Here is a 24,190-nt window from a genome sequence, read left to right on the forward strand (position 1 = left end):
TGTTGACCCTTTATAGACCCCACCTCCTGCCCACACCCTCTCCCTGGAAGCAACTAATCTCTTATCTACCCCTGTAGTTTGCCTTTGGGAGCATGTCACTAAAATGGAACCAAACAGTATATACACTTTTAAAACTGATTTCTTTCACTTAGTATAAGTTGTTGCATCTTAGTTGTTGTATATATCTGTGGTTCATTCCTTGTAATGCTGAACGGTATTCCATCCTGTGGATCTAACACTGTCTGTTTATCCATTCACCCACTGAAGGACGTTTTAGGTTGTTTCCAGGTTTTGGAAATTATGAATAGAATTGCTGTAAACATCGTATACAGCATTTTGTGTGAACATAGGTTTAATTTCTCTAGGGTAAATAGCCAGGATTGGAATTGCTGGGGCACATGGTCAGTGTATGTTTAGCTTTATAAGTAAGTGCTGCAGGTTTTTCCAGAGTGGTTGTACCATTTTGTGTTGCCACCAGCAACATATGAGTGTTCCCGTTGCTCCTCATCCTCATTAGCCCTTGATATTATCAGTGTTTTTCATTTCAGTCATACTAATAGGTGTGTAGTGACATCTCATGGTTTTAATGTGCGTTTCCTAAGCAGCTAATGATGTTGAATATCTTTGCATGTGCGTATTAACCAGCCCAGGACTTTGGGGCTGGCTGTAAAGGAAGCAACAGATATCCAGTCTGAGCTGAGCACTGTTCTTGAAAAGGCCATCCTTTTCCCATGTTCCATAGTGTCGCTTTTGTCATAAATTGTGTCCATATGTGTGAGAGTCTATTTCTGAACACTTTGCCATTTCATCTATTTGTCTGCCCTTGTGTGGATACTCCACTGTCTTAACTGCTGTAGCTTTGTAAGACCTGTTGGATTCCTGTAAAACAAGCTTTCCCCTCGTTTTCTTTCAGGACATGTCGTAGAAATGGAATCATACAATACATGGTCTTTCGTGATTGTCTTCTTTCATTTAGCATGAGATTCAAGATTCACCCATGGTGTAGCATGGATCAAAACTCCATATGTTTTTATGGCTGAATAATATTTTGTTGTATGTATAGACCATCAATTGATGGACCTTTGGGTTATCTCCACTTTGGGACTGTTATAAATAATGCTGCTATGATATTAGTATACAAGTTTTTTTGTGGACATGTGTTTTCATTTTTCTTGGGCATTTACCTAGGGGTAGAATCACTGGGAACTCATATGGTAATTCGAACATCATATGGTAATTCTATGTTTAGCATTTTGAAGAATTGCTGGAGTGTTCAGGTGCCTCATTTTACTTTCCCACCAGCAGTGTATAAAGATTGCAGTTTTTCTTCATCCCTGCCAACACTTGCTATTGTCTTTTTTATTTTTTTAAGCTGTTTTAAAAAATTATTTTATTTTATTTTATTTATTTTTGGCTGTGGTGGGTCTTCGTTGATGTGCGCAGGCTTTCTCTAGTTGCAGCGAGTGGGGGCTACTCTTTGTTGTGGTGTGCAGGCTTCTCATTGTGGTGGCTTCTCTTGTTGCAGAGCATGGGCTCTAGGTGGGTGGGCTTCAGTAGTTGTGGCTCGTGGCTCTAGAGCACAGGCTCAGTAGTTGTGGTGCATGGGCTTAGTTGCTCCACAGCATGTGGGATCTTCCCGGACCAGGGCTCGAACCCGTGTCCCCCTGCATTGGCAGGTGGATTCTTAACCACTGTGCCACCCGGGAAGCCCTGTCTATCTTTTTAATTATAGCCATCCTAATGGGTGTGACGTGATATCTCATTGTGCTTTTGATTTGCGTATCCCTGATGGCCAATGATGCTGAATATCTTTTCACATGCTTTATTGGTCATTTGTATGTCTTCTTCGGAGAAATGTCTATTCAGACCTTTTTGCCTTTAAAAAAATAAAATTGGGTTGGTTGTTGTTTCACTGTTCATGGTGCGAGTTCTTCACGCACTTCTCCTCCAGGCATCCACAGCACATCACACTACTCCACTCTCCTGTCTCCTCTCGCTCTGCCTTCAAAACAGTCTTCACTTTGTGAGTTGATTAATTAGCACATCAACTCATCTGTTCATTCATTTATTTATATATTTATTCAACAGATACTTAAGTGCCTCACTTGTGCCTTTGCTCTTTCATTGCCTTGGAGTGCTGTTCTGGAAGAGCCAGCTCCCACTGCCATTTGTCTGGCTGGTAGCACTGTCACCTTGATGACTCTAGATATTCTCCCTCAAGAGCATCTATCCCAGCCTGAACCTCACATCCCGACGTGACATCCTCTCAGCCACAGCCAGACATCAAGAGTCCTACTGTCCTGCCTTTGCTCCCGCCAAACCAAATACACTCCCTTCCCTGAAAGCCTACAAATGGTTATGTCTAGTTTTTTTCTTCTTTCTTTTACAGAAGAAGTTTGCCTCCTTCTGATAATGCCCAATCCCTTCACTTGAGTTATGGGTTCTATCTTCTCTCCCTTTTTCAGCAACGTTGCCCCTCTAGCTGCCTTCCTTTTCCTGCACCTTTAATTTCTCTGGACCACTCCCTCAGTCCACAATGTTCTCTAGCATCTCCGCCCTGCACAGATCCCCCCAGGATGCCACATCATCCCATTTCTTTGCCACACTTCATGACCAGACTTCTCCGAAGGATTGACATGTGCTTTCTCCACTCTCCACTCAACCCACCCAGTCTGGCCACTCAGGTGCATCCCTTCTTGGCATGGCACTGCCAGTCTCCATGCTACCAAACCCAGGATCACTTCTCAAAAGCATTCAGCACAGTGGCCCATTCCTTCTTCTTGAGATACTCTCCTCTCTTGGCTTCCTCAGAATCCTGTTTGCCTGACTATCTTCCTTGGACTTCTTTGCTGGGTCCCTCTCCCCCACCATCTCGTGACATCAGAGGTCCTCAGGCTTACTTCCTGGTCCCTCCTCTCTCGTCATCCTCTCCATGGGTGTAGTAGCGACATCCCTTCTCTAGTCTGAATCTCCCCTCTGGTTGGGACGGTGTGGCTGCCTCTTGGATGTCTTCATTTGGGAATTTCACAGGCATCTTACAACTAAAGAGTCCAAAACTGAGCTTCTAATCTTGCCCCCCAAACCTTTACCTGCCCTGGTCCTTCTCAGCCAGGGAGTAAGGCAGAACCTGTGGAGTCCGCTTTGTTCCCCTTCCTCACCCCCACGTCCAGCCTGTTGGCTTGTCCTGTTCAGTTCTGCTTGGACGTTGTATCGGGAATCTGCTTGCTTCTACCCTGCAGTCATCCTAGGCCAGGCTGCTCTTACCCTCTGCCTGGGTCACAGCAACAACCTCAGGACAAGTCCCGCTGCTGCTCTCGACAGCTCCCAGCCATCCACTACCCCCAGCCAGCCAGGATCTGGGTATGATCTTGGAAGAGAAATCAGACCAAAAATTTGTGACATTTGAATAAAGTCCATAGTCTAATTAACAATATTGTACCAACGTTAACTTCCTTTTCTTGATTATTGTTCTATGTTTGACGTAGCATAAGACAACAGTAACATCAGGACAAGTGGGGTGAGGAATAGAAGAGAACTCCTTTGTACTTTATTTGTAACTTTTCTGTATGTCTAAAATTACTTCAAATTAAAAAGTTTTTAAAAACATTAAAGTGGAAAAAAAGAGAGAAAATTGGATTGTGTGCACCCATGCTTAAAACTCCACTGAGGCCTTCCAGGGGCCCAGCGCCAACTCAGGCTGCTCCCGACGGCTGCAGCCCTGCCTGCTGCTCCAGCCTCACCCGGGCCACCCTCCTCCCCCACTTTTCTTCAGCGAGGTGCAGTTCATTGTTTACTCTCCTACTTCTAGTTCCTTGGGGTCAGGGACAATTAACTGTCACGCTCACAGTTTTGTCATTAGCTTTCACCTGGCATATAGCAGGTGCTCAGATAGAATCAGTAGATGAGTAACTTTTTGTTCCTATTGTGTAAAAAGGAAAGTTTACTATATAGTTGGAGAAGGTACAGTACTTTCAATACTTTGTTCTGCAAATGGACCGCTGCTGTAGGGGTGTGGTCAGCTCTGGCGGCGTTTGAATGCCCTGTCTGCTAGGCCTTCAGCCGGGTGCTGTCGGTACTCAGATGAGTAAGACAGAGGCAATGTACGGTACTAAGAGCATTTATAATGGACCTAGCCTCATTCTTGGCAGATTTCAGGAGCTCATTATTTGCTGAAAGAATGAATAGGATATGTTCCGAAATCATTTCCTTTTAAAATTGCTGCGGATACACACGCTCTCACATGTTACGTATACAATTTTGTAATAGATGCACATACGGCACTGTGGAATTTTCAGTCTTTTTATTTATTTTTTTATTCATTTATTTCTTTATTTTTATTTTTTTTTGGCTGTGTTGGGTCTTTGTTGCTGCGCGTGGACTTTCTCTAGTTGTGGGGAGCGGGGGCTACTCTTCATTGTGGTGTGTGGGCTTCTTTTGTTGCGGAGCATGGGCTCTAGGCACCTGGGCTTCAGTAGTTGTGGCTTGCGGGCTCTAGAGCACAGGCTCAGTAGTTGTGGTACATGGGCTTAGTTGCTCCACGGCATGTGGGATCTTCCTGGACCAGGGATTGAACCCGTGTCCCCTGTGTTGGCAGGCAGATTCTTAACCACTGTGCCACCAAGGAAGTCCTTTCAGTCTTTTAAATATCGTTCCAGCTGGTTCTCTCTTGGCAGGGGGAGGTGTGGGAAGAGAACTATGGAACTTCTGGCTGCTTGTAGGGCAAGAGGCCCTGCCGTGGCCCAGCACCCACTTTCCCAAGCTCCCCCTGCTGTGTCCGAAGGCAGCTTGATGCAAGGCCACGCAGCAGGAGATTGGTAGAGGTGTTTTTGGTGGTCTCAGTGATGAAGGGTTATGTATGGTCCATGAATTTAATTTTATTCAGGAGGGTAAAGAGGACATTGCAAATGAAGTATGCAATAGGGCTTCCCTGGTGGCGCAGTGGTTGAGAGTCCGCCTGCCGATGCAGGGGACACGGGTTCGTGCCCCGGTCCGGGAAGATCCCACATACCGTGGAGCAGCCGGGCCCGTAAGCCACGGCCACTGAGCCTGCGCGTCCGGAGCCTGTGCTTCCGCAACGGGAGAGGCCACAACAGTGAGAGGCCCGCGTTACTGCAAAAAAAAAAAAAAAAAAAAGTATGCAATAAAAATGGGATAACACGGGGCCCTTGGGTCTGATCAGGTTGAGAACCCATGGTTCACCATCTGGTCTCCAGAAGGTGTCATTATGGGTCCTCAAGGAATTTAAAGTATTTCAGAGAATCCAGCAGGAATGCCATGTTTCGTGATGATCCCAGATGAGGCACACCTTTACGCTGGGACCTGCCCTCGGCGTGGAGGCCCGCTTCTGTGGTGCCCGGCAGAAACTGTGCCTGGATGTTGGTGACACAGGAGTTTCTGGGCTGTGACTGGGGACCAGATGTTTTCACTGCATTCGAGTCAGGAAGGCACAATATGCAGATCAGTCAGCTGCAGGGGTGAATTCCTTGACCACTGTGAGCAGCTCATGGGAGCAGGGGCAGGGGTGTGGTCCCCAGGGCTCCCTCCTCTCTCTCATCCTGGGTGATGTCACAGCACCCCAAGGCCCTCGATCACGCAGACACTGGTGGACATTCAGACAGCAGGTGGCAGGGTGGAGGGGACCCGGGAGGAACAGAAAGAGAGGGGAGGTTGGCCGAGGGGACCAGTCAGTTTATCTGCTTCACATATTTGCCTGGGGCTGGGCCTCAGCAGAAAGGCCGGTTCAGTGATACCGCTCGTAAGACGCCTTCTCCTGCTGCCTTCTCTGGCCTGGCCTCGGCGGTTTGTGCCAAATCCATTAGCATCATGGCCATGTGCCTAGTTCAACATTCAGGCCGGTGGAGACAGAGAACCCCCACGAAATGGTAATTTGTTCAGTGGTGTGTTTTACTACATGTGTTGCTTTTAATGGGTGTGAAAGATCAGAGAGCTCAGTGTTCGTTTTACAGACTGCTTTTAGGAATCATGCAGTACAATTTAAAGTGTATAAAAAGTGGAAACTACAGCATATCTTAAAACTATTGATATTAAAAACATTTTTAAGGATAATACATGTCAAGCAAGGTTGAACTATATACAGATGGGCTCTGAATTAGGTTTTTGAATCAAATTTTCAAACTATTTTAAGTTTTTATTGGAAAATGTTCAATCTTTCCAAGCTCTCCTGTTTTCTTTTTTCTTTTTTAAAATAAATTTATTTAATTAATTTATTTATTTATGGGTGCGTTGCTGCGCGCAGGCTTTCTCTAGTTGCAGTGAGCGGGAGCTACTCTTCGTTGCAGTGCATGGGCTTCTCATTGTGGTGGCTTCTCTTGTTGTGGAGCATGGGCTCTAGGCACAGTGGGCTTCAGTAGTTGTGGCACGCGGGGTCAGTAGTTGTGGCACGCGGGCTCTGGAGCGCAGGCTCAGTAGTTGCGGCCCATGGGCGTAGTTGCTCTGTGGCATATGGGATCTTCCTGGACCAGGGCTCGAATCCATGACCCCTGCATTGGCAGGCAGATTCTTAACCACTGTGCCACCAGGGGAGTCCTCTCCTGTTTTCTTATTCTTAGAGATTGTCTACCATTTTGTTTGCTAGAGTATCTATTTCTACCCTGTTTTCCAATTGGCTACTCCTGCTCTTAGTGTACAGGGTAATTTGTCCCTCATGTTTGCTACTAAATGTCATCTATAATAAATAGAAGTTCATGCTTACTGGTTTCACATTTAGTTTTCCTCTTTACTCCACTCATTCTTTTTTTAATGGTTCTTATACCTCTTCTCTAGTTAGTAAAGATAAGAAGGAGCTTTCTGTTGCCAGTTCATTCCTGTTTCCCAATAAGGAAGGATCTGGATCTTCACTGTTCAGTGTGGTAGCAGTGAGCCACATGTAGCTATTTAAAATTTGTCATGATGAGAAAACATTAGAAATTTAGTTCTGGGCTTCCCTGGTGGCGCAGTAGTTAAGAATCTGTGTGCCAGTGCAGGGGACACGGGTTCGAGCCCTGGTCCAGGAAGATCCCACATGCCGCGGAGCAACCCATGCGCTACAACTACTGAGCCCATGCTGTAGAGCTCATGCTCCACAACAAGAGAAGCCACCACAATGAGAAGCCCACACACCATAACAAAGAGTAGCCCCCACTCGCTGCAACTAGAAAGCCCGTGCGCAGCAACAGAGACCCAATGCAGCCAAAAATAAATAAATTAAAAATAATAGTTTAATAATATTAAAAAAAAAAAAAAAGAGTCCACCTACCAATGCAGGGGACATGGGTCCAAGCCCTGGTCCGGGAAGGTCCCACATGCCGTGGAGCAACTAAGCTCATGCGCCACAACTACTGAGCCCGTGCTCTAGAGCTTGCGCACTGCAACCACTGAGCCCACGTGCTGCAACTACTGAAGCCTGCGGGCCTAGAGCCCGTGCTCCACAACAAGAGAAGCCACCGCAATGAGAAACCCACGCACTGCAACGAAGAGTAGTCCCTGCTCACTGCAACTTGAGAAAGCCCGTGTGCAGGAACGAAGACCCAAAGCAGCCAAAAATAAATAAATTAAATTAATTTAGTTCTTCACTTGTATGAGCCACATTTCAAGTGCTTGGTGGCCGCTGAACTGACAGCCATAGGACATTTCTGTCATCAAAGACAGTTCTCTTGGACAGCCCTGGGCCACATTCTTTACACCCCCCCAATAGTCCACTTCCTGTATTATCTCATTAACCCCCTGAAAGCCTCTTCAGCTTTCTGGAACCGTCTGAAACCTTCTCCTCCAATTCCTCCCAGCCCAGCTGTGTATGGCTGAAAAGTCAGGTGGAGCCATACTGCTGAGCCTTTGACCTGATTGGGTTGAGTCAGCCTGGTCGGGAGTTCTTCCCTGGGACCCTCTGTCCATTTCTTCATTTGGGAAAGTGGCAGGCATATGGCCTAACTACAGCAGTCCCGAGGGTCTTTTTAACCTGGGTAATGGAATTGTCACCTCTCAGACTCATTAACTCACAATTTGAGGAGCTCTGTATTCCTCTCATCTCCCTATTTCGTTTTTTCCATTTCAGTGTGATCTTTGTGGTGCCTGACCTGCCATCTTCACTGAGTTTGATTTCTTTGACTATTTGCCAGCAACTTTTCTTCCATCCTTGAGCTCCTCTCCTGATTTTTTTTTTTTTACTAGTCTTCACAAGTTCCATTTCATTCTTAAATGTATATTTATGATGTATTCTTCGAATCGGTGGTATTTTTGCATTCAGCATGTCTTTAGCCTATTGATTTATCATATTTCTTTCTTTCTTTTTTTCTTTCTTTCTTATTTTTAACAGAACACAGAGTTTATCATTGGTGTTAACATAATACTTGGAGGTTTTCTTTTTTGAATCATGGTGTATTTATTCAGTGGGACGTTTCATAGTGTTGAAAATAAATGAATGTGGATCACATGTATCAGTGTGGATGATTCTCAAACATATTGCTGGACCAAAAAGAGCAACTTTCGAAAGAATACTTGTAAAATGATGTCATTTATGTAAAGGTTAAAAAAAAACACATATTAATGCTGTGTGTTGTTTAGCATTACATACGTATGTAGTGAAAACTTAAAGAAACACGTGGGGAGGAGCCTGTGGCCGTGGCGTTCTGGATAGTTCTGTGCTCTGTGCGGGAGGTGGGGTGTGGTGGGGAAGGCCTGCAGGGAACCTGGATGGTACAGGCAACCATCTGTTTCTTAGACTGGAGGGACTCCGAGTCTTGAGCTTACTTTTCCTTACATGTTTCTATGTCTAAAATATTTTGTAATAAGTTTAAAACTTTATGCTTATTTTAAACATAAATAAGAAGATTCAATATAGAAAGTGAATTTCCATAATCCTGTTGCCCTGTTAATATTTTGGTGTTTTTCTGTGTTTTTTTCTGTAAAATTTTTCAGTTTTATTGAGTTATAATTGACAAATAAAATTGTAAGATATTTAAAGTGGAGATTGTGATTTGATATATGTATACATTGTGAAAGGATTCCCTCATCTAGTTAATTAACACATTCATCATCTCAGGTATTTATCTTTTTTTATTTTCCGGTGGAAACATCTAAGTTCTATTCACTTAGTAGATTTCAGTTATATAATACAGTGTTATCAGCTGTTGTTACCACATTTTACATTAGCTCCTCAAGCTGTATTTCTGTGTTTTTAACGTGGTCTAGTGTTATTCAGAATAACACTTTGTTTTTTTCTTGTTTCTTTCCCTGTGATACTAGGTGCACTTCATGCCTCCTTCTCTCCAAGTACTCAGCTATGTGGTTTGGGGCCAGCACCTCTACGGGGCAGGGACCTGCTTGCTGGAGTGTCTGCCCCTCCTTCCTGGGGAGTCTGAATCCCTGGCCTTCTGCCCACATCTGCCTCTCCTTTAGGGTCTTCCTCACTCTCTGCCTTTAGACAGGGGACTCCTCAAGACTCATCCACACGCTTCTTGCGAATGAGGGGCTGTTGACTGCAGACCCAGGTCACATTTTTATATGTCACATCTCTGCATGTCGATGTGCCCCCTGGACCGTCCCTCGACCTCTTCTCATATGTGGGCACTCACTACTCACTGCCTTGGTTTCACTTTCAGTTTTGCTTCTGCGAGAGTCTACAACATAGCTGTGATTTTCTTGCGGCATCAATTACAGTGTGAGGCTAGAGAGGGAGAGAGGACCACCCGGCCGGTGACCCCGAGTGAAGGGATGGGCCCTCGACTTCTTGTTTGATGCCCAGCAACACTTTTCAGGTTCTTAAGAACATACCACACAAACACAGCTTTGATTCTCCTGAAAAAGGTCTAAGAAAGAAAGACCACCTCCAATGCTGAAATGAAATTAGAGAAACGAGATATCTAAGAAGATATTGCTTCTTGGTCAGAAAGGAGAGGTTTGGGTTTCCCAGTTCTATGGCTCGAGCAAGTCTGCCTATGGGAACAAGAAAATGCAGTCTGGGAAATTGTTTCTGGCAGTGTTCCAGCCAGTATGCAAAGCACTCATCAAAAGAGAGAAAACTTTGATGTGACCTGAAAACTGGTTGACTTGGAAAGTGAGGAAATTTGCAGCAAGCGTGTGACTGTGCTGGAAATGTGATTTGGGAGCCAGCCAGAGTCTGGATAAACATTTCCACGAAGGAACAGGTGGTAAAGGCACGGTTACTCCCAGGAAAGGCTAGTCAGGAATGGTAAGAGTTGTGGGTTTTGTTTTTGTTTTTGTTTTGCATAATATGAAGTTTCCAGGTGAGGTTGTCTATGTTGCCTTTCTTCCCATCTAAAGATGCTCCCAGGAAGTGTCACTGGTGGTGGTGCCCCTGCCCTTTGCAGGTGAAAGTCCTGGTGGGTGAGAGGGGAGCAGCAGGAGAACCCTGCCTCTACTGTGTTGCAGCGAGGCTGCAGCCCTGGTGCTCTGGCAGCCTTGCTGTGCAGCGCAGTGAGCGCTTGTCATCTGGGGGGGAATTGCATTGGTGATCTAGGAAGACAGCCTGGGTGTCGGGCCAGCTCTTCTGGACTAGCCTGCAGCAGTGAGTGTTGCTAATTTGATGATTCTTGGAGATATCTCCTGAAAGTCAAACTTTTGTTTTGTTTTGTTTAATCTCTCCCAGACTTCTGAACTCATGCCATGTTGAATTTTTAGTTCTTCAAGGTTATTTAGCCTTATTTCTTATTTATATATTTTTCCATCCTAGCTCTACTACATTATCTATTTCCAAGCCTTTATTTGAAACATTTTTCTTTTACCTGCTACTGCCCACTCCTTTACTTTGAATTCCCAAGGATAGTGTATTTCTTACTGTTTTTTTTTCATTTGTCCTCTAAATCTCAGGACTTTTACATCTTGATCTTTGCATAGTTTTGTTTTGTTTTTTAAAAACAGCTTTATTGAGGTATAATTAACGTACTGTACAGTTCATGCTTCCAAAGTATGTAAGTCAGTGGTTTTCAGAGTATTCAGAGTTGTGCAACCATCACCACAGTCTAATTTTAGAATATTTTCATCACTCCTTAAAGGAACCCTGTACCATTAACAATTGCTCCCCATCCCTCAACCCCCAAACCTCTGGCAACCACTTAGCTACTTTCTGTGTCTGTGAATTTTTGCCTATTCTGGACATTTCATATCAATGGAATTATGTAGTATGTGGCCTTTTGTGACTGGCTTCTTTCACATAGCATCCTATAGCTTTATTTCTATTTTTGATGTATTCCCTTTTTTTTGGCTTCATTTTTCAATTATTTAGCTGCCACCTATTCCCAGATTTTAAAATTGAGTCTTTCATTTATCTTCTTTCTAGAATCTGTTTTCCATTGTCTATCCTGTACATAAATCTGCCACTCTTAAAATTAATTATTAATTAAAAATTTTATTTATTTATGGTTGCATAGGGTCTTCGTTGCTGCGTGCGGGCTTTCCCTAGTTACAGCGAGCAGGGGCTACTCCTTGTTGTGGTGCGCGGGTGGCTTCTCCTGTTGTGGAGCACGGGCTCTAGGCGCGCAGGCTTCAGTAGTTGTGGCACGTGGGCTCAGTAGTTGTGGCTCGTGGGCTCTAGAGCGCAGGCTCAGTAGTTGTGGCACACGGGCTTAGTTGCTCCATGGCATGTGGGATCTTCCCAGAGCAGGGCTCAAACCCTTGTCCCCTGTATTGGCAGGTGGATTCTTAACCACTACGCCACCAGGGAAGTCCCTAATTATTAATTTTTTTTTTGTTTTGTGGTACGCGGGCCTCTCACCGTTGTGGCCTCTCCTGCTGTGGAGCGGAGGCTCCGGACGCACAGGCTCAGCGGCCATGGCTCACGGGCCCAGCTGCTCAGCAGCATGTGGGATCCTCCCAGACCGGGGCACGAACCCATGTCCCCTGCATCGGCAGGCAGACTCTCAACCACTGCACCACCAGGGAAGCCCCCTAATTATTAATTTTTAAACTGTTAGTTTAACTTAAGTTAAAATCTTAAAATTAACTATTATTTCACAATTCTCCAGGGAAAAGAATACGGTCTGTGGCTCCTCCTGTAATTGCTCCAGATGTGACCTGATGTGCTCTCTTGTGTCTGATGACCACTCTCTGGGTTAACATTTGGTGAATAACAGTTTATTAGTTGTTAGTCCGTCTCAATTCCTGACACCCTTCCTTCTAGCTGTCTTGTTTCATAGTCTCTTCTGATTATTTCAGCTCTGTTGTATACAGTATTCCAAGATAGTTATCATAGACCTTCACTTTCCTTTTGTTTTCTAAAACTCACTGTAAAAACGCCTTTTGTCACTTGCGAACGTCCCGCCAGCACACAGACTTGACTTCACATGATTCTCTCTTCTTGTCGATGCGTCATCACTTACTCATTGTTCTCTCCCTCACTGCCAGCCTCCCATCCTCCCATGTAATTCTTTATGAGCATTACTTCATGCCCTTCCTCAGTCTACTCTGAGTTACTCCTGAGTGTTCCTGAAGATGCTCTAAGGAAAAGCATTAACTCATTTAATCCTCACAGCAGCCCTTTGAAATGGGGTCATGATTAGGTGACTGGTGTTTCCATTTTGGGTCACGGTTTTCATCCGCACTGTTGCTAACACCAGAGCATTCCTTTTTCCTATCCATTTCTTTCAACACTCAGCCCAGGTCCTCACCCTTAGTAGGTACTCAATAAATGTTTCATTTGCTGGGTAAGTGAATGTGTGAATGAGCCAATGAATAAATGAGTTGGTTAGTACCCGGCAGACTGTTTGCATAAACAGCCAAATGCTACCTTTCAAAGAACTCGTTTCGTAGTTTTTGAAGGCCTGGGTATTAAACCCTAATTTGGGAGTGTTTTAGAGATGGGAGGAGTGGGTCTTTGAAGGCAGCTACACTGGACTCTCCCAGCATTAGGTCTGAGCATTGAGCAGGGTAGCCCTTATTCATGTCAAGTAGGAAAGTTCAGAAGAAGACAGCTCAGGGGAACGTGGTCACGAGGTGACTGCCCAGTCACTCACCTTTGGCCGTGACATGTACCTGTTCCTGCAGAGAGATGGAGGCTGGTGCAGAGGACGCCTGCCACAGGAGCAGCTGTGGGGTGGGCGTGCGCACGTGCATGTTCTTGAAAGAGTCGGTTGGTTAGGCTAAAGGTGTAGTCAAGATCAAGCCACTCAGGCGTGGTGCCCACCCTTTGTTTCTTTCACCTGCTTGGGTTAGTCTGTCCCGTATTTTACTGTTTGGGACTTCACTTTTTAAGAAGAAGGTTAAGTTTCACCCACAGCCATTTGCTGTTGGAACTTGTGATTTATTGTCAAGTGTTGGGACAACCAGGACGGATCACCTCCGTGTGATTAATTGTTTCACATAGGAGCAGAGAGGACTTAGGCCCATCCAGAGTGTTTTGATGTTAACAAGGTGGAAAATGCTTTTTTTTTTTTTCCACGAGAACTTTTGGTCTTCCTAAGCAGAAGCAATAGACAATTATGAAATATCATATCTATAGTTTTTAGGCCCTGGTTATTTGGTAGATTAAGATTGAGCGCTTTTAATCTTTATTTTCCGTATTGACTGACTACATTTTCGTTTAAATAATCCTCATGCTACTCGGCCATTACAGATATCATTAGAAGGAAAAATTCATTACAAAGTGAATAAGTTTTTAGACCCTTTGATTTGTGAACCGGCCCAAACTGGTTGCCTCCCTTATATTGATTGTTTCAGATCATCAGTGATGCAAGCTCCCAGGCGTTTGCTATGTCACTCTGCTAACTCCCAACACACCTGCAGACATTCTTTCCTTCCTGATTATTCTCTTTCTGTTGGGTTGACACTTAGGCCCTTGGTTCTTGGATTGAGGGTATCACCCTCCAAAGCAAGAGTTCTGCAGAAAAATACAGTGATAAGAAGGCCAGAATAGTCTTTCTTTTCCAAAATGGACTTTGGCACTCACTCAAATTACGCTCAGCTCACGAAAACTAAACACAAGTTGGGTGCAAGGCTCAGTTTTTCTCCTCGAAGAATTGATGCTATAGTTAAGACTGTTAACCACGTCAGCCTCCCGGGCACACATAGCTGCAGACGACGCCTCCGTGAGACAGGAGCTTATGGGAACCGTCTTCCCCACTTCTCCACCTGCTGTGAAATTAAGCCAATGAAAGGCATCCGTGCCAGTGAGGTTTAAAGTCAATTACCAGGAAAGAATATAAGAAACCTTATTAATTGTTCTTCTGTTTACACTATACTTAATGAAATAAATAATCTAGCTGCCTTATTTTGACTTTCTGCTCTAAAAGCCATTCTAACGAACTTGGACCCCAAGGTCCATGTGTGTAGTTACTCATTAAATCCTTATGTCTTATGACCTCTCCTGACTGCAGCCAGTCACCCGGCCCTGATACGTTCCCTGGGACCTTTCATATCCGGTCTGACTTTATCATTACTGATATCACTCCAGTTTTGGCAAAACATTTCACTTTAAATCCAACTTTCCATATTAAAGCATAAAAAAAGTTGCTTAATTTGTTCACTGATTTTTTGCTTGCCATGGACACATCTGTGCGTTTGTCCTTTGGAACACTCGCATTGTGTTACTAATACAGGTTGATTGTTAGGAGCCCCCCAAAGAAAAATTCAAGTTAGGAACAAATGTGGAGCAGTTATTGATTTAACAATCCTGCAAATGCTTTTGTACATAGAAGGAGCATAAAAAAGACTCCCAGCGATAAGCAGGTCAAACACCCACGTTGAGAATAATAGCTAACGTTACTGAGTTTTTACTGTGCGCCAGGTACTGCCATGAAGGCCTCATGTGTGTTAATCATTTAATCATTTAATCCTCGAGTCAGCCCTGTGGGGTGAGTCCTGTTCTTAGTGAGAGGTGGAGCCATGAAGTATCTTACTGCATCACACGTTTAGGAGGGACAGAGCCTGAATCCCAGGGCTTCTCCCTGGAAGCCACATGCCCTTACCCGTCACACTCGTGCTTGCTGTGGAAGCCTTGCCTGTTGCCCCCGCAATTCAGAAGGAGTAGGTTTCACCATTATTTCCCACCTCCCTTGTCCCTTGACTCCCTCACCACCCACTTGTGACTGGAGTTTCCAGGGCTCCCTGGCCTTTCCTCAGCCTGGTGCCTGCTCGTTACTCCTCCTCACCCCTGTTGCCCCCAGAGCGAAGGCTCCTGGAGCTGGTCTCCCTGGTGCCCTGCACGGACTTCAGCTCCTCTCTGCCCCCTCCCCACCCCCTGCCGCCCCGAACATGTTCTCTGTTCCAGCCACACAACACTCACCTCCATCCCTCCACTCTCCCTGCTAAAGGCTCCCTTTCTGGAGTCTGGTTCATCGACTATTCTGGTGACACCCACAGCCTGACCATGCTGTCCCAGCCCCTGGTCCTGGTGGCCTTCACTGGGCTGGCCTCTCCTCATCTTGTAACCCTCAACGTGGAGGGGACTTCACCCAGGAGGCCTTCTCAAACCTCTGAGTCTTCGTGAGATACACCCTCCTGTGCTTCCTGGTCCTGGACCAGGTAGGCGTACCCACCTGCTGCCGAGATCCCCCTGCAGGAGCCGCCCTGTACAGGGAGGGTCACGGCTGCCATGTTCACGCTTGTCCCCTCAGCACCCTCACAGTGCATGGTAAACAGAGGCATTTAATAAATGTTTGAGCAATGAGTGGCAACTCAGTAGTCACAATTCAAAGCAGCAACGACAAACCTCAGGGGTGCCCACCCCAAGGCAGGCATCAGAGCCTGTGCTGCAGAGCTGGCTCCATGCCCAGGTGGAGGGCGCACTGCTGCTTGGAGGACTGGCTGCATCATCATCATGTATTCATGGCCCTGCGGGGCTGGAGGCTCAGCTCTTTCTCTGCTGTAGTTGTCATGCCTCCAGGAAAGGCCTCCTTCACCTGTTCTTGCCCGAGGAGCCATACAGGGAGGGGATAAGTGGTTCCCTGACTGAGGACCCCTCCTGGGTGTGAGAGAGCTGACTGGGAGCAGGGCCCAGGGGTGCAGAGCCCCGGGCAGGGGAGCCCCGAGCTGCCGGCCTCCCCATGGGAATGCAGTTCTGGGGTCAGGGCCAGCTACAGACACAACGGAAAACCTTCCCCTGCAGCCTCAGCTCCTCACCCCTGCAATCCAAAAACTGCCCTTCCTTTGTCTGTTCCCCAAGGCAGTCCCTGCAGCAGCTGCGGGTACTCTCTGGGCCCCGCTTCCCACCCGCTGCAGGTGACTTACCTGCCACACCCGGGAGTTCGAGAGGGACTAGTTACAGCAGCTCCAGGGACCAGGCCACTTCATGCCCTGGTTGGGTGAAGCCAGGGATGAGATGCCACGGCAGGTCAGAAATAGGGCTTTTCTCTCCTCAGCCCACAGAGCTTGTGTTTTCTGACTCTCCCAAGGCGAAGTGATAAAATCAGTTCAGTGTTTTCTGTAACAGAGTCTGAGAAATTCACGCAAAGCTGCTTTTACCCTTCTGTTGTATTCTAGTTCACGCTTCCCTTTCAAGTTTATACACGTAGCTAGTCAGAATTGTGATTGATCCTATATATCATTTGGGATGTATATTTTTGGTTGGAAAAAATACATGGAAGTTCAGAACCTTAGTTAAGAGTGAGCATTTAGCAATCTCCTTTGGGGTCAGTTAGCATCTAAAATTATTTATCTTAGTCTTTGGATCCCACCTGTGATTTGGCTACACTCCTGGATGTCTCTAGGTGTCCTGTGACTCTTGCCAAATTCTCTGAACTGCTGACCTAAAAACATATGCTATACAGTATTTTATAAGGAGGGAGGGAGAGGAAGAAAGATAAAGTGATGAAATGGTGGTTTAATTATAAAATGATTAAGGATTATTGATTAAGTAGTCCCAGGGTTATGTGCTTAATTAATTTTAGAGCATTTATTAAATATGTACTGAGTGCGAGAAACTGTATGAATCCAGCAGTGTAGTCACATGTCACCTCTTTTTTTTTTTTTTTTTTTTTTTTTTGCGGTACATGGGCCTCTCGCTGTTGTGGCCTCTCCTGTTGCGGAGCACAGGCTCCGGACGCGCGGGCTCAGCGGCCATGGCTCACGGGCCCAGCCGCTCCACGGCATGTGGGATCTTGCCCAACCGGGGCACGAACCCGTGTCCCCTGCATTGGCAAGCGGACTATCAACCACTGTGCCACCAGGGAAGCCCTCTTTTTTGTTTTTAAATGTACTTTATTTTCTTAGATAGCGTATAGAGTCTTTTATTTTTTTAAGATTTTTTTTGACATGGGCCATTTTTAAATTCTTTATTCAGCATGTTACAATATTGCTTCTGTTTTATGTTTTGGTTTTTCGGCCACATGGCATGTGGGATCTTAGCTCCCCGACCAGGGATGGAACCCGCACCCCCTGCATTGGAAGGCGAAGTCTTAACCACTGGACCGCCAGGGAAGTCCCATGATGGCTTTTCTCTACCACCTTCTGCTGAAGCTTAAACTCCTTAAGATGGGAATCCTGCTTTGTTCTGGTTTTATTCTCTGTGTGCAGCATACACCAGGCCTAAAATAAATGTTTATTGAATAAATCACGTGTCACTCCCTTTCATAAATTCGTAGTCTGGTTAAATTCCAGTAAGGACTAACAATGGATTTCTTTAAATAAGGCTTGCTTCTTTTTCAGAAAGCCCTTGAGTTCCGTCTGGAAAAGCTGCTCCTTACTCACCTCCCAGCAGATAGTCCTGTACACCAGGAGCAGGGCCCAGCCCACCTGTTACAGCTCCTTAACACTATAGCATATATTGTTACTTCAGCCTTTAATGGGGATTGTAAAGTTGTAGGTTAATAGTCCATTTAACCAACTTTTTTTTACAGTGGGGATTTTGTGAGAGAATAAAATTCACATAGACTGCAGCTTGACAAAAAGCTGATGTTCTGGGACTTCCCTGGTGGTGCAGTGGATAAGACTCCGCACTCCCAGTGCAGGGGGCCTGGGTTCAATCCCTGGTCAGGGAACTAGATCCCACATGCATGCCACAACTAACAGTTAGTGCCACAACTAAGGAGCTGGCAAGCTGCAACTAAGGACCCCTGGAGCTGCAACTAAGGAGTCCACGTTCTGCAACTAAGGAGCCGGCGAGCTGCAACTAAGGAGCCCACTGGCCACAACTAAGACCTGGTGCAACCAAATAAATAAATATTAAAAAAAAAATGATGTTCCTGCCGTGTGAATGTTTGGATCCAACAGAAAAGAGATACTTGTTAAGTCTGAATCGAGGGAGGGCTTAGTTCCCCCGCTGGTGCACATTCTGGTCTCCCTTTTCATGGTGGTTGCCAGTCCCTGACGTAGGTAACATGGTCTGTAGTCACCCTCACATCTAGACTGACCATTATGAATGTCGGCGACTGGTATTTACAGATAGAAACAAACCCAAGAAATGTATAGGGTCCGCACTCAGTGGGCTCTGCTGCCATCAGAAAGAGGCCATGTGACCCTTCCAAGGAAGGACTTTTAAACCCTTGTTTCAGCCCCAGAAGATGAAGCGTGCAGCCTCCATTCAGAGAAAACACAGCGTGAATACATGGTGTGTTTTGGAGGCAGTCATTCTCCCTGAGGCTGCGCATCTCTGGAAAGGTCATGGGAGTAGTAGTAAAATATGACCTATTCTCATTTTCACTTTACTCTCAACTTTCTAGGAGCGTGTCCTGCGTAGAGAGCAAGACGGAGCTGCGTTTCGACCGACGCTGGTGTCCACCTGTGCTGACTGTAATTTTTATCCATAGGTTTGAAGACATACCTGATAGCGGGTCAGAGAGCGAAGGAGTCTCATTGCAGCTGTTCAGAGGCCTTGCTTTCTGGCTTTGAGGTCATTGACGGCTCACGGGTGTCCTCAGGCCCTAGGGGACAGGGGACAGCATCGCCAGGGAGTGTCAGTGACTTGGCGCAGACTGTCAAAACCTTTGATAACCTTAAGGTTAGTTTTTTTTTTTTTTTTCCTACTTCTAAAACTTGATACTAATTCTGCAGTAGAACATGTGAAATAATAAACAGCCTTCGGGTCTGTAGCAGACGACTTGGAATGCCCTTCCATTTGGTTTTTATGATTTTTAAATTTAGTATAAAGTTAGCAGCATTTTGCATTTTTAATATCTTTGCTTTTTTGACATATGCACCTCCATTTTCTTTCTACACTGCATAGAGTTGCTTCTCACTTGAGTTACTATTTTCTTTCTCTGCAACCTATGATGTCTTTTGGGATTTCTGAAAGCTAACAATAAATGATAAGAGTAAAGGTGATTCTCCCAGCATCTTGCTTGGAGGGCTAGTTTGTATGTTATTTCAGAGATCACTTTCTCAAATACTCAAACATCTCTTGAAATTCAGTGTTTTATGATTATTTTAAATCTTGTTGGTGTGGGTGAATCTTGTGCTGTAGCTCATTGGAAGAGTGCAGGCTTGCCAAGAACATTATAATATTTCATCACTGGGACAGAGATCTCCTGGTGGCTGCATATTGGGTGCACTTCTGTCCCAATAAACTACCAGGGAATTAACATGATGGACCCTGGGCATGTGAAATCACTCTGGTATGTGAGTTGTTCCTCAGATATCACATTTGATTTAGTTCCCCAACTGATACCTCTTATTTATTTTTACAGTTTAAATATTTGCCATTTCCTTTTTTTTTTTTTTTTTTTTTTTTAAAGAGAGAGATGGTTAAAACAGTTCCACCTCACTGTTTTGTGCTCTCAAATAACACAGTGATGTTTGGTCAGGACGATGGCCTATTGGTATGGCTGTAATCCAGTACATTCCTGCCTATCCACATCATTAACAGAGTTGAAAGCTTGCGATCTTGGTACTTCAGCTGAAGGCATCATAATGTGGCACTCGGCTGCAGTATCCAGATTATTTCACTGTGTTGGACTTCATGGTGTCTCTCATCCAGGCACTGTGTGCGGTTCCTGTGTTCAGGTTTGTGGACAGCACACACACGTATCATTTTCATCGTGTGCATTGTTCACTTAGTGCAGGGTTTCTCAGCCTCAACACCATCAACATGTTGGGCCAGAGAACTGTTTGTGGAGGGGACATCCTGTGCATGGTGGGATGTTGAACAGCATCCCTGGCCTACACCCACTAGATGCCAGTAGCACCCTCTCTTACCAGTGTGACAACCAAGGTCTCCAGACATGACCCAATGGCCCCTAGCGGGGAAGGGTAAACTCACACCTGTTGAGGATAGGGTATTTGACCCTGTCCTTCCCCGTGCTCTCTGGCACACGCATAACAGCGCATGTAGCTGAAATTTCCTTAATGCCTGCACTCTTTGCCTGGGCTGCTGTCTTGCAGGAGTCAGAAAGAGGAGCCCCCTGCTCACAGGCTACCACTGAACATGGGCCGGGAAGAGCTAGGTGGGGAGGGGAACAAAAACATGGTTTCCAAACACGGCCTTATTATTTGGGGAGAAATTGTTTCCTCAGGCTTCCAACTGAGCTGTAGTCAAGTAGAGAAATAGAGCTCAAAGCCAAAAATAAATGTTTTGTTGCATTTGTCTGCCACTTTAGGTGGTGTGTGTGTGTGTTTCTATCCATGAGGGTGTGTGCCCTTGAGGACCTCACTGTATCACACACCTGCAGTGTTAATGACAGGCATTCTGTGCTAAATTGGCTTAAGAAGGTTTTCTCTCCCCCCGACGGAACATGTCTTGTTCTAGTCATAAACCTATTTATATATTTATTTGTTTTTGATCTGGTTGGGCAAAAACTATTTAGCAGGGCTTCCCTGGTGGCGCAGTGGTTGAGAGTCCGCCTGCCAATGCAGGGGACGCGGGTTCGTGCCCCGGTCTGGGAAGATCCCACATGCCGCGGAGCGGCTGGTCCCGTGAGCCATGGCCACTGACCCTGCGCATCCGGAGCCTGTACTCCGCAACAGGAGAGGCCACAACAGTAAGAGGCCTGCGTACCGCAAATGAAGAACAAACTATTTAGCATACTCTATTGCCATGTATAAATTTTCCAAATAATCTTGTGATCTATGAAGTTAACTGTGTTTACCAAAAGGAATTTGAGAAAAAAAAAAAAAAGATCTTTCTGCCCCTTCCAGGAGGGAAAGATGAGTGGATATGAAGTATAATTTTGGGGGTGTTTTGATGGTGTTTGGGGGATAACAGGACATCTGAGATGAGGGACACCCCTGAAGCATAGGGTTCCTGGGATTCACGGTTGGAGTGGAAGGAGCATGAGGAGTTAGGAGGCCCGGTCTCCATGCCAGGCTTTGCCACTTGGGGTCCATCCTCACAACCCTGCTCTGGGCCCTGGTTCCTGGGTGCAGGTCGGCTGAGAGGCATAAGCACCGGGGAACCAAGTGAATCGCTATGAACCGTCATCCTAGACTTGAAAGGCAGAAAACTGAGGTCTCCTTTAAAGATTACATAGATTATAATCTGACATACAAGGCTTTCCCTCAGGTAAGAGTTTTTGAACAATACAAAAGTGCAATTGCAGTCTCTTGCTCCAGGTTCTTTGAGTAGATTTATCCCACAAGCGTGTCGGTGGCTCATGTGTGCCACTGGTTTGTTGCTCCATGTTGTCTGCACCACAGTGAGCTGTTCTGATTCGCTGGATCACAGACGAGTTCCTCCTCATCCTTTCCCAGGATCTGTTGACTCTTTTTGTCAACAGACTTCTTTCGCTTTGTTGCTGCTGCCTCTGCAGCCAACAAAGAGTTGACTCCCATGGGGATTTCTGTCTCCCCACATCTCCCTCCTCCCCCTGCCCAGCGCCAGAAGCCCTGACCAGTGGAAGAGGCCTGGTCTAAGGAGGATTCCCCAAGCAGGTTCCCTTGAACAGAAGTTTCTCAGGATGGAAATGGGTGTCCAGTATGGAAAAAGTGTCTGTGGTCAAGTCAATATGGGTTAAACAACATTGAAATGGTTTCTTTACTGCAGGCCTTCTCAGAGCCTTTAGCATGCTAACATGCATGGATAGGTCTCCAGAGAGGGAAGTGGTATGCAGCATTCTCTGGCCTCTTGACCAAAGATTTCTTCTTTCAAGCTGTACCTTTCTGGGGTGTGCTTATCTAGTGGAAGGAGTTTTGTAACCAAGCAAAAGGGCTCTTTTGCCCACAGTGCAGAAAGCCTACTCTGACAGTGGGTGTCTGCAGCAAAGTCAGAGTTTATTTTCAGGACACCAAGCAAAGGAGTGGGAGACAAGCCTCAGATCCACTCCAGTTTGGTCTTTGAGTTAAAGGGGGGAAGAACAGTGAAGCTAGGGTTAATCATCGTGTTGTGACATTTCTGTGACATTTCTTAATCGTAGTTTTGGGAGTCAGTATGTCTCTGGTTTACGATTTTCAGGCCAGGTGGTCCATGGATGGGGGGGGGGGTCTGTTGCTCATCTTACCCTGGAGAAACAACCTGAGTTTGTACCTTAACAGTGATATCGGCAACAGCAGTTTAGTGCGTTAGCGATGTTATTGACGATAGCCGTCTTAGTCACCTGACTCTGGCTGAGGAGTGTTTAGTTAGCACACAGTTGAGGTTAGAGGGGACAAGAAAGGGAATAAAGTTTGGGACAGAGAGATTAATCATAAACTCGGCAGGAGAACTAGGTTTTAGAGGGCCTTGGTTTCCTTAATTCCTTGAAGGAACCAAGGAATTAGAGGAAAGGTGTTCTGTAAATTCTCATCGAGTGAATCCACGGAGGCTTGGTCCTGTTGCTCTCGCCTGCAGTGCGATCGCTTCCCTGTCCCCATAAACTCCCCTCTTCTCTCACCGTGCAGCTTTCTTAGTTTCCTGTGACTCCTCTAGCTAGTGATGCCGCCACCCCATCTCTGAAGCCTTAATTCAGTTAGTCTGCACCGCTTGGTTATAACATACGCAACCTGAAATACTTGCTTATGTTTCTTACGCCCCTTTCTCTGATCTATTTCAATGCAGGGCCCGTTTGTTACATAACTTAAGTTTTTCCGAAGGATCCAGCATGGTGCCTGGCATGTAGTAGATAATTACGACTTTCTTTTGGCTTATGTTTTTAGTTTTGTAATGACACGCAGAGACACGTAGCTCTGCAGAGTTAGACTGAGGGCTGAACTGGAAGCCTGGACAGAACCAAGGTGATGCCCATGAAGCACTTGTTTTCCGCTCCTGGCACACGTACCCTGTGTGTCTGTAAGTTATCTCCTAGTTCACAGCTGGACAATTGCCACCTGATATTTCATAAATAGTCTGAGTACTATGATGACCTGCTAAGAAACAGTAGTGATGGCAGAGGTCAAGGGCTTTGGCCTTGAGGTCATACATCAGAGGGAACCCTTCACACCTAAGCCTTGGCTTTTTGAGTGGCTGGTCGTGAGAGCTGCTCCTCAGGAAGGACCTGATGTCACATACTGGGGGGAGGGGAGTCCCACCAGAACGGTGGCACTCAGCTCTCTGGGCTGAGCTGCAGAGGTATCAGAGGGTTTGGGGTGAGGAGGCAAGAAGGGAGCCAGGGAAGGAGACAAGGCCTTGCCACGTCAGTGTCACGGAAGGTGGCTTGGGTGCCTCAGAAAGGCTGGAACCTAAAGCTGAGGATCCATCTCAAAGCCTTGGCTTTGGGATCGAACAGGTCACCTCGTGGCTGTAAGCCACAGGGACATGGCAATTTCTCAAGGCTGTCCTGAAGATTAACTGAAGGCACGCCGCGAAAGCTGGGGTTGGAGAAGCTCAGCTGACCCTGGAGTGCACTTTCACTCGGTCCGCACCGAGTGGTGGATGCTGACCGCAGAAGGAGCAGGGAGGACAGGAGCAGGCGGAGGCGCTGTTTGGTTCGCCCACAAGGAGTCACTGAGTCTCTCGGGAAGGTCCCTGTTTGCTCTGAGCTGAAGGGGGTCCTTCAGTTGTTGCAGCTAATCGTTGCTGTAAGGGATGTAGCCACGGCACACGTGCAACCTGTTTTGTGTGGCCCCAGCCCTGCTGTGGTGTCTGCTGCTCATTTATCATGAACCTGTGGGTGACGGATGGAGGGATACTGTGCATGCCAATAAAAATAGCCAGGCTGACGTGTTTGCAAAGAGCAAAGAAGTGCAAACCAAAGATGTGGATGGTGTTTTATCACATCCATTCCTAATCATTGAGCCACATGAGCTGTGAGAGCATCTTATGTCATCCCTGAAAGACCTTCCTGGGATGCACCTGCTTGACTGGTCTTCGTGAGTTTGCCTTAAACCCTTATTCAGAACCCAGGGCATGTGCTCATGGGGTGTTTCTCCCTGTTTACAATTGGTAATGAGGCTGATAAAG

General features: G+C 46.1%; 1 protein-coding gene across 2 annotated transcripts in view; it reads left to right on the plus strand.

Annotated features, from left to right (window-relative positions):
• Window positions 1–24,190, plus strand: part of ADCY9 (adenylate cyclase 9) — a 132,141-nt gene that overhangs the window by 65,537 nt on the left and 42,414 nt on the right. For both annotated transcript variants that reach the window (XM_082671129.1, XM_082671130.1), the window contains exon 2: window positions 18,693–18,883. In XM_082671129.1, the coding sequence (XP_082527255.1) occupies window positions 18,693–18,883 (191 nt within the window). The remainder of the gene's footprint in view (window positions 1–18,692; window positions 18,884–24,190) is intronic.

Source organism: Grampus griseus, assembly GCF_964374135.1.
Source record: "Grampus griseus genome assembly, chromosome: 14".
Taxonomy (NCBI): Eukaryota; Metazoa; Chordata; class Mammalia; order Artiodactyla; family Delphinidae; genus Grampus; species Grampus griseus.